We start from the raw sequence: 16,974 nt of genomic DNA on the forward strand, positions 1-16,974 counted from the left end.
ATGAGTTAACCAGGGAGTTGAGGAGGGAACGGTCTCTGCGGAAGGCGGGAAGGGGTGAAGATGGGACGATGTGGCTAGTGGTGGGATCCCGTTGGAGGTGGCGGAAATTTCAGGGGATTGTGTGTTGTAGGCGATGGCAGATGGGGTGGAATGTGAGGACTAGGGGGACTCTGCCTCTGTTGCGACTGGGGGGAGGGGTACTGAGGTGCCACCAGTGAAGGCCTCATCTATGATGGGAGAGGGGAAGTCCCGTTCCCTGAAGAATGAGGACATCTCGGAGGTCCTAGTAGGTTACACCTCATCTTGGGCGCAGATGCAGGTAAGACGGAGGAATTGGGAGTAGGGGGGTAGAGTCTTTGCAGGAAGTAAGGTGGGAAGAGGTGTCGTCGAGATAGTTGTGGGAATCAGTGGGTTTGTAATAGATGTCAGTCAATCGTCTGTTTCTTATGATGAAGACAGTGAGATGGAGAAAGGGGAGAGAGGTGTCAGAGATAGTCCAAGTACATTTGAGTGCAGGATGAAAATTGGTGGTGAAGTTGATGAAGTCCATGAGTTCTGCATGGGTGCTGCATGGGTGCTGGAGGTGGCACTGATGCAGTCATCAATCCATCATACCTCGGTGGATCAGTTGAGACAGGAAATCTCGCCGATCCACCCTCTCCACAAACCTTCCAGAAATATCGGACGTCAAGGCAGAAGAGACCACGGCATCGGCACCAACGTGGCGCAGCGGTGGAGTTGCCACCTTACAGCAAATGCAGCGCCGGAGACCCGGGTTCCATCCTGACTATGGGCGCTGTCTGTACGGAGTTTGCACGTTCTCCCCGTGACCTGCGAGGGTTTTCTCCGAGATCTTCGGTTTCCTCCCACACTCCAAAGACGTGCAGGTTTGTTGGTCAATTGGCTTGGTAAATGTTTTTTTTTAATTGTCCCTAGTGTATAGGATAGTGTTAAAAATTGACCCTAGTTGATAGAGGATACTTCCAGTATAGTCCCTGGTGAACGCTTCGGAAGTGATGACCACAATAGACAATAGGTGCAGGAGGAGGCCATTCGGCCCTTCGAGCCAGCACCACCATTTAATGTGATCATGGTTGATCATTCTCAATCAGTACCCTGTTCCTGCCTTCTCCCCATACCCCCCTGACTCTGCTACCCTTAAGAGCTCTATCTAGCTCTCTCTTGAATGCATTCAGAGAATTGGCCTCCACTGCCTTCTGAGGCAGTGAATTCCACAGATTTACAACTCTCTGACTGAAAAAGGTTTTCCTCATCTCCATTCTAAATGGCCTACCCCTTATTCTTAAACTGTGGCCCCTGGTTCTGGACTCCCCCAACATTGGGCACATGGTTCCTGCCTCTAACGTGCCCAACCCCTTAATAATCTTATATGTTTCGATAAGATCCCCTCTCATCCTTCTAAATTCCAGTGTATACAAGCCTAGTCGCTCCAGTCTTTCAACATGTGACAGTCCCGCCATTTCAGGAATTAACCTAGTAATCCTACGCAGCACACCCTCAATAGCAAGAATATCCTTCCGCAAATTTGGAGACCAAAACTGCACACAATACTCCAGGTGCGGTCTCACTAGGGCCCTATACAACTGCAGAAGGACCTCTTTGCTCCTATACTCAACTCCTCTTGTTATGAAGGCCAACATTCCATTGGCTTTCTTCACTGCCTGCTGTACCTGCAGGCTTCCCTTCAGTGACTGATGCACTAGGACACCCAGATCTCATTGTACGTCCCCTTTTCCTAACTTGACACCATTCAGATAATAATCTGCCTTCTTATTTTTACCACCAAAGTGGATAACCTCACACTTATCCACATTAAACTGCATCTGCCATGCATCCTCCCACTCACACAACCTGTCCAAGTCACCCTGCAATCTCATAGCATCTTCCTCACAGCTCACACTACCACCCAGCTTTGTATCATCTGCAAATTTGCTATTGGTACTTTTAATCCCTTCATCTAAATCATTAATGTATATTGTAAATAGCTGCGGTCCCAGCACCGAGCCTTGCGGTACCCCACTAGTCACTGCCTGCCATTCTGAAAGGGACCCATTTATCCCCACTCTTTGCTTTCTGTCTGCCAACCAATTTTCTATCCGTCAGTACCCTACCCCCAATACCATGTGCTCTAATTTTGCCCACTAATCTCCTATGTGGGACCTTGTCGAAGACTTTCTGTAAGTTGAGGTACACCACATCCACCGGCTCGCCCCTGTCAATTTTCTGAGTTACATCCTCAAAAAATTCCAGAAGATTAGTCAAGCATGATTTCCCCTTCGTAAATCCATGCTGACTCGGAACGATCCTGTTACTCATACCATATCATATATATACAGCCGGAAACAGGCCTTTTCGGCCCACCAAGTCCGTGCCGCCCAGCGATCCCCGTACATTAACACTATCCTACACCCACTAGGGACAATTTTTACATTTACCCAGCCAATTAACCTACATACCTGTACGTCTTTGTACGTCTTTACTGCTATCCAAATGCTCCGCAATTTCGTCTTTTATAATTGACTCCGGCATCTTCCCCACCAAGATACAAGAAGGGTCGAATGGCCTCCTCCTGCACCTATTTTCTATGTTTCTTAGTTTTCAACTTGCAAGATGTCAAGTTCCGCAGTGCATGCCGGGAGATGTAGTTCTGCGCCGACCTGTGTGTAGTATCACGCATGCGCAGACAATCCCAGGCTTAATTAAATGTCCGAACGCCACAGACGGACTTTGGAATAATTGTTTCTGTCCTACATGTGGACACAATCCATCCTGAGGGGGGGAAAGCAAAGCAAAGCAAAACAAAATAATAAATAAGGAGACTTTTTTTAAATTTCTTCGACGACAGACGTTGCTCCATGATGTCAGACGTTTCTCCACCGACGACAGACGTTACGCCACCAACGTTAGACGTTACGCTACAGACGTCAGACATTGCGCCACCTACGACAGACGTTACGCCACGGACGTCGCAGCGTGCGTCGAGTGGGCGCCGGCACCGCGCAGCCGCAGACGCAGCCGGTGGGTGACGTCAGCGGGCCCAGTGCCGGCTCCCCTCGGCGCTCATTGTCTGTAATGGGGAGTGGGGCGGAGGACGATTGCGCGGCCGGGCGGCCCTGGAGTCTGGTTTTAAATGGTGCCCGACGTTCAATGCAGCCGGGCCGGTGAGGGGATGGTTGCATTTGTTGCATTGCATCGGAATTCGGCGGCTGGGACTTTAAACAGGGCCCCCTGCGGCTGCTGAGAGCTTGCAACCCCCCTGTGTGTGTGTGCACAGCCAGTTTAAAGGGACAAAGACCTTGCTGTCGCCTCTTGCCGTGAGTATCCGAGGGCGCTCACCACCCCACTCTTGCTCAACCTCTACCCTTTGCAAAGCAACCATTGCACCGATGCCACCATTACACCCCCCATGCATTGGCAGGAGCAGCCCAAACAGAGCGTGCATTCCTCTATCGCCCGTCACGTCCCCTGCCAGCCCTCCCCTCTCTTCCTCTTCTTGGTTCTTGGTCCTCCAAAATATTCCAAATGGAATTTAAACTGGAGGTGGCAGAGTGTGGACTGAAGCAAGAAGGGCTTCTTGGAGAAGAAGAGCTGCCTTAAATGTAGTTGTGCCTGGTTGAGTAACTATAGTAGGTTGAAGACTATTTCATGCTTTAATTGTGCGAGGGGAGGATGAGTTGCTCGACATGCCGCCTCCCAACTTCTCAAGAGTCAGACGTGTTCAATTGTCACAGGTACAATCGATGGAACAATCAAACCCTTACCTGCAAATGGACACAAAACGCTGGAGTAACTCACTGCTTAGAGGGTGTTAGGAGATTGCAGGGTGGATTGGACAGGCTGAGTGAGTGGGCAGATGCAGTATAATAATGTAGATTTAAATGTCAGGTTATCCACTTTGGCGGCAAAAACAAGGAGGCAGATTATTATCTCAATGGTGTCAGATTAGGTGAAGGGGAAGTGCAGCGAGATCTGGGTGTCCTTGTACACCAGTCACTGAAAGTAAGCGTGCAGGTACAGCAGGCAGTGAAGAAAGCTAATGGCATGTTAACATAGAAACATAGAAAATAGGTGCAGGAGGAGGCCATTCGACCCTTCCAGCCAGCACCACCATTCATTGTGATCACGGCTGATCATCCACCCGTGCCTGCTTTCTCCCCATACCCCTTGATTCCACTAGCCCCCAGAGCTCTATCTAACTCTTTTAAATTCATCCAGTGAATCGGCCTCCACTGCCTTCTGCAGCAGAGAATCCCACACATTCACAACTCTGGGTGGAAAAGTTTCTTCTCACCTCAGTTTTAAATGACCTCCCCTTTATTCTTAGACTGTGTGGCCCCTGGTTCTGGGCTCCCCCAACATTTTTCCTGCATCCAGCTTGTTTCAGTCCTTTTATAATTGTATACGCCTCTATAAGATGCCCTCTCGTCCTTCTAAACTCCAGTGAATACAAGCCCAGCCTTTCTAATCTTTCTTCATATGACAGTCCCGCCATCCCGGGGATTAATCTCGTGAACCTACGCTGCACTGCCACAATAGCAAGGACATCCTTCCTCAATAATAATAATAATAATATTCATTTATTGTCGTTGCAACGAGTACAACGAAATTAAAAAATAGCAATCCTGACGGTGCGTAAAAACATATATGCAATAAATGCAAAACAGATAAATACAAATATATTAAATACAAAAGTTTTAACAGTGTGACCTAGTGCAGAAAGTAGTGTTCAGTTCTCGTATGGCCCTGGGGTAAAAACTGTTCTTAAGTCTGTTTGTTCGGGATTTGATCGACCTGAAACGTCGACCAGAGGGCAGAAGAACAAACAGACGGTGGCCGGGGTCGGATGGATCTTTTATTATTTTGCCTGCTCTACTGAGGCAGCGTAGGCTGAACAGGTGCTCCAGGGAGGGCAGTGAGCAGCCGATGATCTTCTGGGCCGTCGTGATGACCCTCTGAAGGGCCTTCCTGTCCTTTTCTGAGCAGCTGGCATACCATGTGGTTATACAGTATGCCAGCACACTCTCGATGGAGCAGCGATAGAAGGACATCATGAGCTTCTCCTGCAGGTTGGTTTTCCTGAGGATCCTCAGGAAGTGGAGTCTCTGCTGTGCCTTCTTCACTGTGGTGATGGTGTTGGTAGACCAGGTAGGAGACCAAAACTGCACACAATACTCCAGACGTGGTCTCACCACGGCCCTGTACAACCACACACAGTACTCCAGATGTGGTCTCACCAGGGCCCTGTACAACTGCAGAAGGACCTCTTTGTTCCTATACCCAAATCCTCTCGTTATGAAGGCTAAAATGCCATTAGCTTTCTTCACTGCCTGCTGTACCTGCACGCTTACCTTCAGTGACTGGTGTACAAGGACACCGAGGTCTCGTTGCACCTCGCCTTGAGATAATGTTCAATTGCCACAGGTACTGACAATGGAACAATCAAACCCTTACCTGCAAAATGACACAAAACGCTGGAGTAACTCAGAGGGTCAGGCAGCATTTCCAGACGATACTGCCTGACTCGCTGAGTTACTCCAAAACGTTGCGTCCATCTTTGGTGTAAACCAGCATCTGCAGTTTTTTCCTACAAATCCTTACCTGCTGCAGGTGAACAAGCCCGTAATCGCAATAATGCACAAATAAATCAAAAATAATCAATAAACCTGTACTATTGGCTGCAAAATACCAAAGTCTGTCGAAGATCGTAGTTAACCAGAGTCAACAGAGACACAGGCCCTTCGGCCCAGCTCTCCCATGCCGACCCACATTTGACCCATCTATTATTATATTACTAAAACTCTCATCTAGTTTGTGTGTTTGTGGATAGATTTGTTCCCTAAATGCATCCAAAACAGTACACGATAGTGCAACAATTTTAGGCCCACCCTACTCACCATTTCCCCGCAGTCTCAGTAAATCAAGTTTTGTTACTTTTTAAAACAATTCACTTAATAAACTTTAATAGATGCGCTCTCCCCCCCCCCCCCCCCCGCCGGGAGGACCAGCGCCCGCCCCGGCGTGCCCCGCGTATGACCTTCCTCCCGTGGTGCAGTGCGCCGGCAAAGGGTCAAACAAGATGGCCGTTGCCGCCGAGCTGCCCACCATCCGCTGTGTGGAAAAGTAGCCCCTCCGGTTCCCATTAAATATTTCCCCTCTCGCTTTAAACCTATGCCATCTAGTTCTTCATTCCCCTACTCTGGGTAAAAGACAGTGCATCGTATAATAACACAATAAATTAATGCGTAACACTTTCAAAATACCAAAGTCGGGAGCGCAAAGATAGTCCGTAGCAGATAGAAACTGCTGAGGTTAGTGTTGAGCGCTGTTCAGGACTCTGCTGGTCATTTAGAAGAAGCAGTTCTTGAACCTGGAGGTGCCAGTTTTCAGGCTCCTGTTCCTTCTTCCCAATTCTTGCCATTGAGAGAGTGCAGCGTAGGTTCACCAGGTTAATTCCCGGGATGGCAGTGGAGGCCTATTCTCTGAATGCATTCAAGAGAAAGCTAGATAGAGCGCTTAAGGATAGCGGAGTCAGGGGGTATGGGGAGAAGGCAGGAACGGGGTACTGATTAAGAATGATCAGCCATGATCACATTGAATGGCGGTGCTGGCTTGAAGGGCCGAATGGCCTCCTCCTGCACCTATTGTCTATTGACAGTCGTATGTTGAAAGACTGGAGCGACTGGGCTTGTATTCACTGGAATTTAGAAGGAAGAGAGGGGATCTTATCGAAACATATAAGATTATTAAAGGATTGGACACGCTAGAGGCTGGAAACATGTTCCCAATGCTGGGGGAGTCCAGAACCAGGAGCCACAGTCTAAGAATAAGGGGTAGGCCATTTATAACGGAGATGAGGAAGAACCTTTTCACCCAGAGAGTTGTAAATCTGTGGAATTCTGTGCTTCAGAAGGCAGTGGAGGCCAATTCTCTGGATGCATTCAAGAGAGAGCTAGATAGAGCTCTTAAAGATAGCGGAGTCAGGGGATAGGGGAGAAAGCAGGAACGGGGTACTGATTGTGGATGATGAGCCATGATCATAGTGAATGGCGGTGCTGGCGCAAAGGGCCGAATGGCCTCTTCCTGCACCTATTGTCGGTTCTGCTGCAGTTGTACAGGGCATTGGTGAGACCACACCTGGAGTATTGCGTACAGTTTTGGTCTCCTAATCTGAGGAAAGACATTCTTGCCTTAGAGGGAGTACAGAGAAGGTTCACCAGATTGATTCCTGGGATGGCAGGACTTTCATATGACGAAAGACTGGATAGACTCGGCTTGGACTCGCTGGAATTTAGAATTTAGAAGATTGAGGGGGGATCTTATAGAAACTTACAAAATTCTTAAGGGGTTGGACAGGCTAGATGCAGGAAGATTGTTCCCGATGTTGGGGAAGTCCAGAACAAGGGGTCAAAGTTTAAGGATAAGGGGGAAGTCTTTTAGGACCGAGATGAGAAAGTTTTGTTTCACACAGAGAGTGGTGAATCTGTGGAATTCTCTGCCACAGAAGGTAGTTGAGGCCAGTTCATTGGCTATATTTAAGAGGGAGTTAGATGTGGCCCTTGTGGCTAAAGGGATCAGGGGGTATGGAGAGAAGGCAGGTACAGGATACTGAGTTGGATGATCAGCCATGATCATATTGAATGGCGGTGCAGGCTCGAAGGGCTGAATGGCCTACTCCTGCACCTATTTTCTATGTTTCTATGTAGCAGCGAGATGAGAGAGTGGCCAGGGTGGTGTGGGTCTCTGGTGATGTTGGCTACCTTTCTGAGGCAGCACCTCCTGTAGATCCCTTCGATGGTGGGGAGGTCAGTACCAGTGATGGACCGCGTAGCGTGGGGTGGGGAGGTCAGTTCTTGTGATGGACCGGGCAGTGTGGGGTGGGGAGGTCAGTACCTAGGGTTGCCAACTGTCCCGTCTTATCCGGGACATCCCGTATTTTGGGCTAAATTGGCTTGCTCCGTATGGAACTGTCCTTGTCCCGTATTAGGCCCAGGGGGGCGCTGTAGGCCCGGACGCAGTAGGCCCGGACACTTTAGGTCCAGGGGGCGCTGTATGCCCGGACGATGTAGGCCCCGACACTGTAGGCCCAGGAGACACTGTAGGCCCCGATAGTGTGGTAAAAAAACCCTGCAGATGCTGGTTAATATCTGTGCCTACCTTCCGAACAGTGTGGGCCCAGACAGTGTGGGCCCGGAGGCCGCCTAACGGAGGTTGCATAGCAACCGGCATCCTGGCTCGGGCGGTCGCCGTTGGTGGAGCGGGAGCACGTGGCCGCTGGCTAGATGAGGTCACGTGGGGCGCGGGGCGGTGACGTCACCTTGTCCCGTAGTTGGGAGTGAGGAAGTTGGCAACCCCTATCAGTACCCGTGATGTATTGGAAAGGCTGGGCTTGTATTCACTGGAGTTTAGAAAGATGAGAGGGGATCTTATAGAGACGTATAAAATTATAAAAAGGACTGGACAAGCTAGATGCAGGAAAAATGTTCCCTAATCAGATGTACAGCACTTTGGTCAACGTGGGTTGTTTTTAAATGTGCTATACAAATAAAATTGACTTGACTTGACTTGACAATGTTGGGGGAGTCCAGAACCAGGGGCCACAGTCTAAGAATAAACTACTAGATTAATTCCCGGAATGGCGGGACTGTCATATGTTGAAAGACTGGAGCGGCTAGGCTTGTATACACTGGAATTTAGAAGGATTAGAGGGGATCTTATTGAAACATATAAGATTATTTATTTGTATTTATTTATTATTTTTTTTAAATTATTTTTTAAAATTTATTTTTATTGAAGGAAAGATGATAGACAACACGAAAAACGTAACGCATTACATTCCCCTCCATTTTGTTCTTTATATATAACAACAAAAATAACCCCCACCCACCCTCCCTGGACACCCCTTTGCAGTTGATGTGTTCACAATACATCATATCACAAATACAAATGCACAATTTGACAGCAAAACCTCTCCATTCTTCCAAGGCGCAGGCCCATACATATCTACAACATGTCAGATGGTTCAGGATACACTCATTCATTATGCATCAGCCATCCTGTGAGGTAATCGGCAATTGTGTAAACAAAAATAAGTAAATAAATAAAAGTAAAACATAATTAAAGGCAGATTCCCAACTACAATCAAGTGCCCTCAGTCAGTGGGTAGTTCTTTTAGATTCTCCAAGTATGACAGAAAAGGTTCCCATTCTGAATAAAACTTTTTCACAGACCCCCTCAGTGTAAATTTGATCTTTTCTAGTTTTAGAAAAAACATTACGTCCTCTAGCCAAACGGCAGCAGATGGAGGAGTTGTAGATTTCCAGACCAGCAAAATTCTCCTACGGGCCAAAAGTGATGTGAATGCAATAATGTCAGATTGGTTTGCATTTAAACCCAAAGTTCCATCTGTTACACCGAATACAGCTACAAGTGGGCAAAGCCTCACAGTCACCCCAAGGACCAGAATGCGTGAGCTAGATTGGCTGGACAGAAGGAACACCTGTCACAGCCAGTAGTATAAGAAAATAACTGCAGATGCTGGTACAAATCGATTTATTCACAAAATGCTGGAGTAACTCAGCAGGTCAGGCAGCATCTCGGGAGAGAAGGAATGGGTGACGTTTCGGGTCGAGACCCTTCTTCAGACTGATGTCGGGGGTGGGACAAAGGAAGGATATAGGTGGAGACAGGAAGATAGAGGGAGATCTGGGAAGGAGGAGGGGAAGGGAGGGACAGAGGAGCTATCTGAAGTTGGAGAAGTCAACGTTCATACCACCGGGCCGCAAACTGCCCAGGCGAAATATGAGGTGCTGCTCCTCCAATTTCCGGCGGGCCTCACTATGGCACTGGAGGAGGCCCATGACAGAGAGGTCAGACTGGGAATGGGAGGGGGAGTTGAAGTGCTGGGCCACCGGGAGATCAGTGGCGTTAATGCGGACCGAGCGCAGGTGTTCAGCGAAGCGATCGCCGAGCCTGCGCTTGGTTTCGCCGATATAGATGAGTTGACATCTAGAGCAGCGGATGCAATAGATGAGGTTGGAGGAGGTGCAGGTGAACCTCTGTCTCACCTGGAAAGAATGTTTGGGTCCTTTGATGGAGTTGAGGGGGGAGGTAAAGGGACAGGTGTTGCATCTCGTGCGGTTGCAAGGGAAAGTGCCCGGGGTTAGGGTGGTTTGGGTAGGAAGGGACGAGTGGACCAGGGAGTTGCGGAGGGAACGGTCTCTGCGGAATGCAGAGAGGGGAGGGGATGGGAAGATATGGCCAGTGGTGGGGTCCTGTTGTAGGTGACGGAAATGTTGGTGGATGATATGTTGGATCCGCTGGCTGGTGGGGTGGAAGGTGAGAACGAGGGGGATCCTGTCCTTGTTGCGAGTGGGGGGATGGGGAGCAAGAGCGGAGCTGCGGGATGTAGAAGAGACCCTAGTGAGAGCCTCATCTATAATGGAGGAGGGGAAGCCCCGTTTTCTGAAAAACGAGGACATCTCGGAAGCCCTAGTCTGAAACACCTCATCCCGGGCACAGATGCGGCGTAGACGGAGGAATTGGGAGTAGGGGATAGACTTTTTGCAGGGGACCGGGTGGGAAGAAGTGTAGTCCAGATAGCTGTGCGAGTCGGTGGGCTTGTAATAAATGTCCGTCACTAATTTTTCTCCTGTGATGGAGATGGTGAGGTCCAGAAACGGGAGGGAGATGTCAGAGATAGTCCAGGTATATTTAAGGGCAGGATGGAAATTGGAGGTGAAGTGTATTATTTAAGGGCAGGATGGAAATGCCAGCGTCTGTCCCCGGATATATGTCGGCAAGCCTGGCTTTGCTTAAATGAACCCCATGTAAAACTTTGAATTGTATGAGCCCCAATCTTGCACATGATGACGAGGAATTAACTCTTTTCAGTGCTTCTATCCAGCATTCCTCAGACAGATCCATACCAAGGTCATCCTCCCACCTAGTTTTGATTTTGTTCAGATTTTGATCCCCTAAAGACATCAATTGAGAATATAATACAGAGATCAGTCCTTTATTTGCAAAGGTAAGAGTGAGTTTATCCAACCCTGTGACAGACGGGAGATCAGGAAAAGAAGGATTTTTTTTCATGGCAAAGTGGCGGATCTGAAGATATTTAAAGAAATGATTATGTGGGAGGTCATATTTTCTGCACACGTTATCAAAACTATCAAATATGTTGTCAGTGTATAAATCCTTAATGCACTTAAGACCATTCGAACCCCAATGTCTAAAGGTTGAGTCAAGTGTAGAGGGGGGGAAAACATATAAGATTATTAAGGGGTTGGACACGTTAGAGGCAGGAAACATGTTCCCAATGTTGGGGGAGTCCAGAACCAGGGGCCACAGTTTAAGAATAAGGGGTAGGCCATTTAGAACGATGATGAAGAAAAACTTTTTCAGTCAGAGTTGTAAATCTGTGGAATTCTCTGCCTCAGAAGGCAGTGGAGGCCAATTCTCTGAATGCATTCAAGGGAGAGCTAGATAGAGCTCTTAAGGATTGCGGAGTCAGGGGGTATGGGGAGAAGGCAGGAACGGGGTACTGATTGAGAATGATCAGCCATGATCACATTGAATGATGGTGCTGGCTCGAAGGGCCGAATGGCCTACTCCTGCACCTATTGTCTATTGTCTAAAGGGGAGGCCATTTAAAACTGAGGTGAGAAGAAACTTTTTCACCCAGAGAGTTATGAATGTGTGGAATTCTCTGCCACAGAGGGCAGTGGAGGCCGATTCACTGGATGGATTTAAGAGAGAGTTAGATAGAGCTCTAGGGGCTAGTGGAATCAAGGGGTATGGGGAGAAGGCAGGCACGGGTTACTGATTGTGGATGATCAACTGTGATCACAGTGAATGGCGGTGCTGGCTCGAAGGGCTGAATGGCCTCCTCCTGCACCTATTGTCTGTGTTTGTATTGGCATTGGAGATGGTGGTGGAGGCCGCGATGCTGGTGGTCAGTGTGTGCGTTCTGCACCGCACGCCTGATCACGCTCGGATGTGCAGTCACAAAGCAGGAGGCGGATCAGACGTTGAGACAAATTTGTACAAAGTGTGATGGAGAATAGTTTGGATTGCTTTGGTGAGCAAACCCTCCTCTCCCCCTCCCCCCCCCCCCCCTCCCCGCCCCCCCCTCCCCGCCCCCCCCCCCGGCCACGCTCCCTCCTCTCCCCCTCCCCCCCCCTCCCCAGCCACGCTCCCTCCTCTCCCCCTCCCCCCCCCCCGCCACGCTCCCTCCTCTCCCCCCTCCCTGCCCCCCCCGCCACGCTCCCTCCTCTCCCCCTCCCCCCCCCCCCCGCCACGCTCCCTCCTCTCCCCCTCCCCGCCCCCCCCCCCCGCCACGCTCCCTCCTCTCCCCCTCCCCCCCTCCCCAGCCACGCTCCCTCCTCTCCCCCTCCCCGCCCCCCCCCCCCGCCACGCTCCCTCCTCTCCCCCTCCCGCCGTGCTCCCTCCTCTCCCCCTCCCCCCCGCCACGCTCCCTCCTCTCCCCCTCCCCCCCCCCCCGCCACGCTCCCTCCTCTCCCCCTCCCCTCCTGCCGTGCTCCCTCCTCTCCCTCTCCCCCTCCCCCTCCCGCCGTGCTCCCTCCTCTCCCCCTCCCGCCGTGCTCCCTCCTCTCCCCCTCCCCCTCCCGCCGTGCTCCCTCCTCTCCCCCTCCCGCCGTGCTCCCTCCTCTCCCCCAGGCCTTGTCTGACTAGGGGTTGCCAACTATCTCACTTCCAAATAAGGGACAAGGTGACGTCATCGCCCCGCGCTCCACGTGACCTCACCCAGCCAGCACTGTCCGGGCCCGCACTGTCGGGGCCCGCACTGTCCGGGCCCGCACTGTCCGTTCCTATTTAGCCCAAAACATGGGATGTCGCGGCTAACCGGGACAGTTGGCGCCCTGCGTCTGACACCTTCCCTCTTGCGTTGCAGCGATCTCGCCGCCAGGATGGGGAGTCCGTGCCGGGAACCACCTGCCCCACGCGAGGAGGAGCCAACCGGTGACCCAGGCCGGACAAGCTGTACATCTGCTCGATCTGCGGGCTGGCCTTCCGACAATCCTCCGAGCAAGATGGCCACCGCTGCGCCCCTCCCGCCAGCTCCCCCTCCCCCACTCCCCCTCCCTTCCACTACCTCTTCCCCTCCCCCCGCGCCTGCAGCCGGCTGGGCCGCCGCTCCTTCCCGTTCCTCGCCCCGCCGGGCCCGCACGCCCGCCCCCCCCGCCGCCCCCCGGGAAGCTCTACCCCTGCGGCGCCTGCGGTCGCATCTTTGCCGCTCCTCCAACCTGGCTCGCCACCGCCGCAGCCACACCGGCGCCCAGCCCTACCAGTGCGCCGACTGCGGCAAGCGGTTTCAACTACCCGTCCGAGCTGGAGACGCACCAGCGGGTCCACACGGGGCGAGCGCCCCTTCACCTGCTCCGTCTGTGGCAAGGGCTTCACCCAGTCGTCTAACCTGCTGACCCACCAGCGGGTCCACACGGGCGAGCGCCCCTTCACCTGTGCCCTGTGCGGCAAGGGCTTCACCTGCTCGTCCAAGCTGCTGACCCACCACCGGGTCCACACCGACGAGCGGCCCTTCCCTTGCCCGGACTGCCACAAGGGCTTCAAGAGCTCCAAGGAGCTGATGATGCACCAGCGCATCCACACGGGCGAGCGGCCCTTCACCTGCGCCCGCTGCGGCAAGCGCTTCACCCGCAGCTCCGACATGCTGACCCACCAGCGGGTGCACACCGACCGCCGGCCACACGCCTGCCCGCGCTGCGCCAAGCGCTTCAAGAGTGCCAAAGAGCTGACCCAGCATGAGCGCGTGCACACCGACGAGCGGCCCTTCCGCTGCACCCGCTGTGCCAAGCGCTTCATGTACTCCTCCAACCTGCTGCGGCACCAGCGCATCCACACGGCCCGCGGCGAGGCCGAGGGGCAGGGCCTGGCGGGGGGCCAGGCCCGCTGAGCGAGGGGAGGGGGGGCGCAAAGATACAAGAGGAGCATGATAGACCACTCCGTCAAAATCGCCTGTACTGAAGTGTAGTACGCAAAGGAACGGAACGTCCGCCATTTTAGTGGGCAACCCCGCCATTTTAGTGGGCAACCCCCGCCGTTTTAGTGGGCAACCCCGCCATTTTAGTATGCGACCCCCGCCATTTAGTGGGCAACCCCGCCATTTTAGTATGCGACCCCCGCCATTTTAGCAGGCAAAACCCGCGCTCGCTCTGCCTCTCGCAGTGTAATCAGTGTTGTGGGGAACAGTATGAGTGGTGATACCGTTAACATGCAGAATATTTCTCATCTGTCAACTCACAAATTTTTGTTATTTTTCTTTTTAAATGTTTCCGCAAGTTTCTGCCGATTAAAATGGAGCCATGACCTCCTACGGCTTTTAGGGTCGAGTGGTCCATCTTGCTCTGCTCTGTTATCTTTGGTTGGGGGAGAGGCTGGGGAGGGAGAGATGAGCGGGTGATGCCCTGGAGGAGTGACCAGGGTGGCCAACTGTTCCGTATTAGCCGGGACATCCCGTATTTTGGGCTAAATTGTCTTGTCCAGTATGGGACCGCCCTTGTCCCGTATTAGGCACGGGGGGGGGGGCACTGTGAGCCCGGACACTGTAGGCCTGGACTCTGAGGCCCCGGTCAGTGTGGGCCCGGACAGTGTGCCCCAGGCACTGTAGGCCCGGACGCTGTAGGCCCGGACACTGTAGGCCCATGGGCCACTATAACCCGTGGGCCGCTGTAGTCCCGGACACTGTAGGGCTGGACACTGTAGGCCTGGACACTGTAGGCCTGGACACTGTAGGCCTGGACACTGTAGGCCTGGACACTGTAGGCCCGGACACTAGGCCCAGGGGCCACTATAACCCGTGGGCTGCTGTAGTCCCGGACGCTGTAGGCCTGGATACTGTAGACACTGTACGCTAGTGGCCGCTGCAACTCCGGACAGTCTAGGTCCTGGAGGGCCGGGCACCACAGACGGAGGTTGCGTAGCAACCCGGCCCGGGCGGCCGCCGTTGCCGGAGTGGGAGCACGTGGCCGCTTGGGACTGGTGAGGTCACGCTGGGCGCGGGGGTGGCAACGTCACCCTTTGTCCCGTATTGGGGAGTGAGACAGTTGGCAACCCCCTATGTCAGTGAACAAGCAACACAAGAGGTCCTCCCCCCTTCTCCCCCCCCCCCGTCCAAGCGACGCGGCCTTCCTGCCGTCCGTTCAAAGCTCTGGAACCTGCATCCTCCCCCCATCCAAACACAAGGAGCCCTGTCCTCAACACCCCCCGCCCCTCTCCCCAGCGTCGGAAGTCTCTGCTCCTTCACAAGTGGGTGGCCCTGGGAATGTGGACTGATGCAACCTCCTGCACTCTATAGAGGGAGTTGGGGTGGTGGAGTTTCTCAACATCACCTCCTGGACTTTAGACCGGGCTGTGACGCGGCTTTGTCAACATCACATTGAATGGTGGTGCTGGCTCGAAGGGCCGAATGGCCTCCTCCTGCACCTATTGTCTATTGTCTACCTCCTGGACTCTAGAGGGGGCTGGAGTGCAGAATAGCGCCATTGCTTCCTCCCAGGCACAAGGGGGCGCCGGGACACCAGAAAGGTGTCATTGCCTCCTCCCGGGACATGGGGGGGTGGGGGGGGTGCTCGACAGCACGGTGGTGTCATCGCCTCCTCCTGGACACTCGGGGGGGGGGGGTGGATCCGTACGCAGTGCACCCAGATTGGGGGGGTCCAACCTCCCCCCATTTGCCCAACACGTTTAATAACTTGTGTACGGACAGGCCCAGGAAATGTAACTGCTGTCGTGGGGGGGGGGGGGGTTATTAAATTTAATATGCCGACATCTTGTCTTCCTGGAATTTTCTTCCTCAGCCTGGGAAGGTGGTCGAGGGTCAACAGTGAACGAATATGTCTATTGTCTATTAGAGGTAGGTTTACTGGGTTAATTCCCGGAATGGCGGACTGTCGTATGTTGAAAGACTGGAGCGACTAGGCTTGTATACACTGGAATTTAGAAGGACGGGAGGGGATCTTATCGAAACACGTAGGTTATTAAGGGGTTGGACACGTTAGAGGCAGGAAACATGTTCCCGATGTTGGGGGAGTCCAGAACCAGGGGCCACAGTTTAAGAAGAAAGGGGTCGGCCATTTAGAACGGAGATGAGGAAAAACTTTTTCACCCAGAGAGTTGTAAATCTGTGGAACTCTCTGCCTCAGAAGGCAGTGGAGGCCAATTCTCTGGATGCTTTCAAGAGAGAGTTAGAGCTCTTAATGATCGCGGAGTCAAGGGATATGGGGAGAAGGCAGGATTGTGGATGATCAGCCATGATCATGGTGAATTACAGTTCTGGCTCGGAGGGTCGAATGGCCTCCACCTGCACCTATTGTCTATTCTAGTTTAGTTTATTGTCACGCGTACCAAGGTACCGTGGAAAGTTTTTTTTGGCATCGTCACCACTGGCAGATCACAGCGAATGCAGCGCCGGAGACCCAGGTTCCATCCCGACTACGGCGCTGTCTGTACGGAGTTTGTACGTTCTCCCCGTGACCTGCGTGGGTTTTCACCGAGATCTTCGGTTTCCTACAGCACTCCAAAGGCGTGCAGGTTTGTAGGTTAATTGGCTCGGTATAAATGTAAAAATCATCCCTCGTGTGTGTAGGATAGTGTTAGTGTGCGGGGATCGCTGGTCGGCGCGGACCCGGTGGGCCGAAGGGCCTGTTTCCGTGCTGTATCTCTAAACTAAACTAAAGTACCCTGGCCAGTAGACTGTGCATCTACCCAATCTATGCCCCTCATGATTTTGTACACCTCTAACATTTCCGCCCTGTGGGGAAAAGGTTCTGACTGTCAACCCCATCTACCGCTTCTCATCAATATACTAAACTCTCGTTTGTTTGTTTGTTTGTTCCTGAACTACAGCCAAAACGGTACACGATAGCGTGACAAATCGGTGTGATATTTTTTTAAGTTATTCACATTTTAAAGTTT

At 52.4% G+C, this 16,974-nt stretch overlaps 1 protein-coding gene across 1 annotated transcript in view; it reads left to right on the forward strand.

Annotated features, from left to right (window-relative positions):
* The window catches only part of LOC144601007 (uncharacterized), a 38,667-nt gene extending 21,733 nt beyond the window's left edge, over window positions 1-16,934 (forward strand). The window contains exon 3 of the mRNA XM_078412914.1: window positions 13,406-16,934. Coding sequence (XP_078269040.1) covers window positions 13,406-13,954 — 549 coding nt within the window. The 3' untranslated portion in view covers window positions 13,955-16,934. The remainder of the gene's footprint in view (window positions 1-13,405) is intronic.
* Window positions 16,935-16,974: the final 40 nt, after the last annotated feature.

The sequence above is a fragment of the Rhinoraja longicauda genome, chromosome 16 (genome assembly GCF_053455715.1).
Source record: "Rhinoraja longicauda isolate Sanriku21f chromosome 16, sRhiLon1.1, whole genome shotgun sequence".
Lineage (NCBI taxonomy): Eukaryota > Metazoa > Chordata > Chondrichthyes > Rajiformes > Arhynchobatidae > Rhinoraja > Rhinoraja longicauda.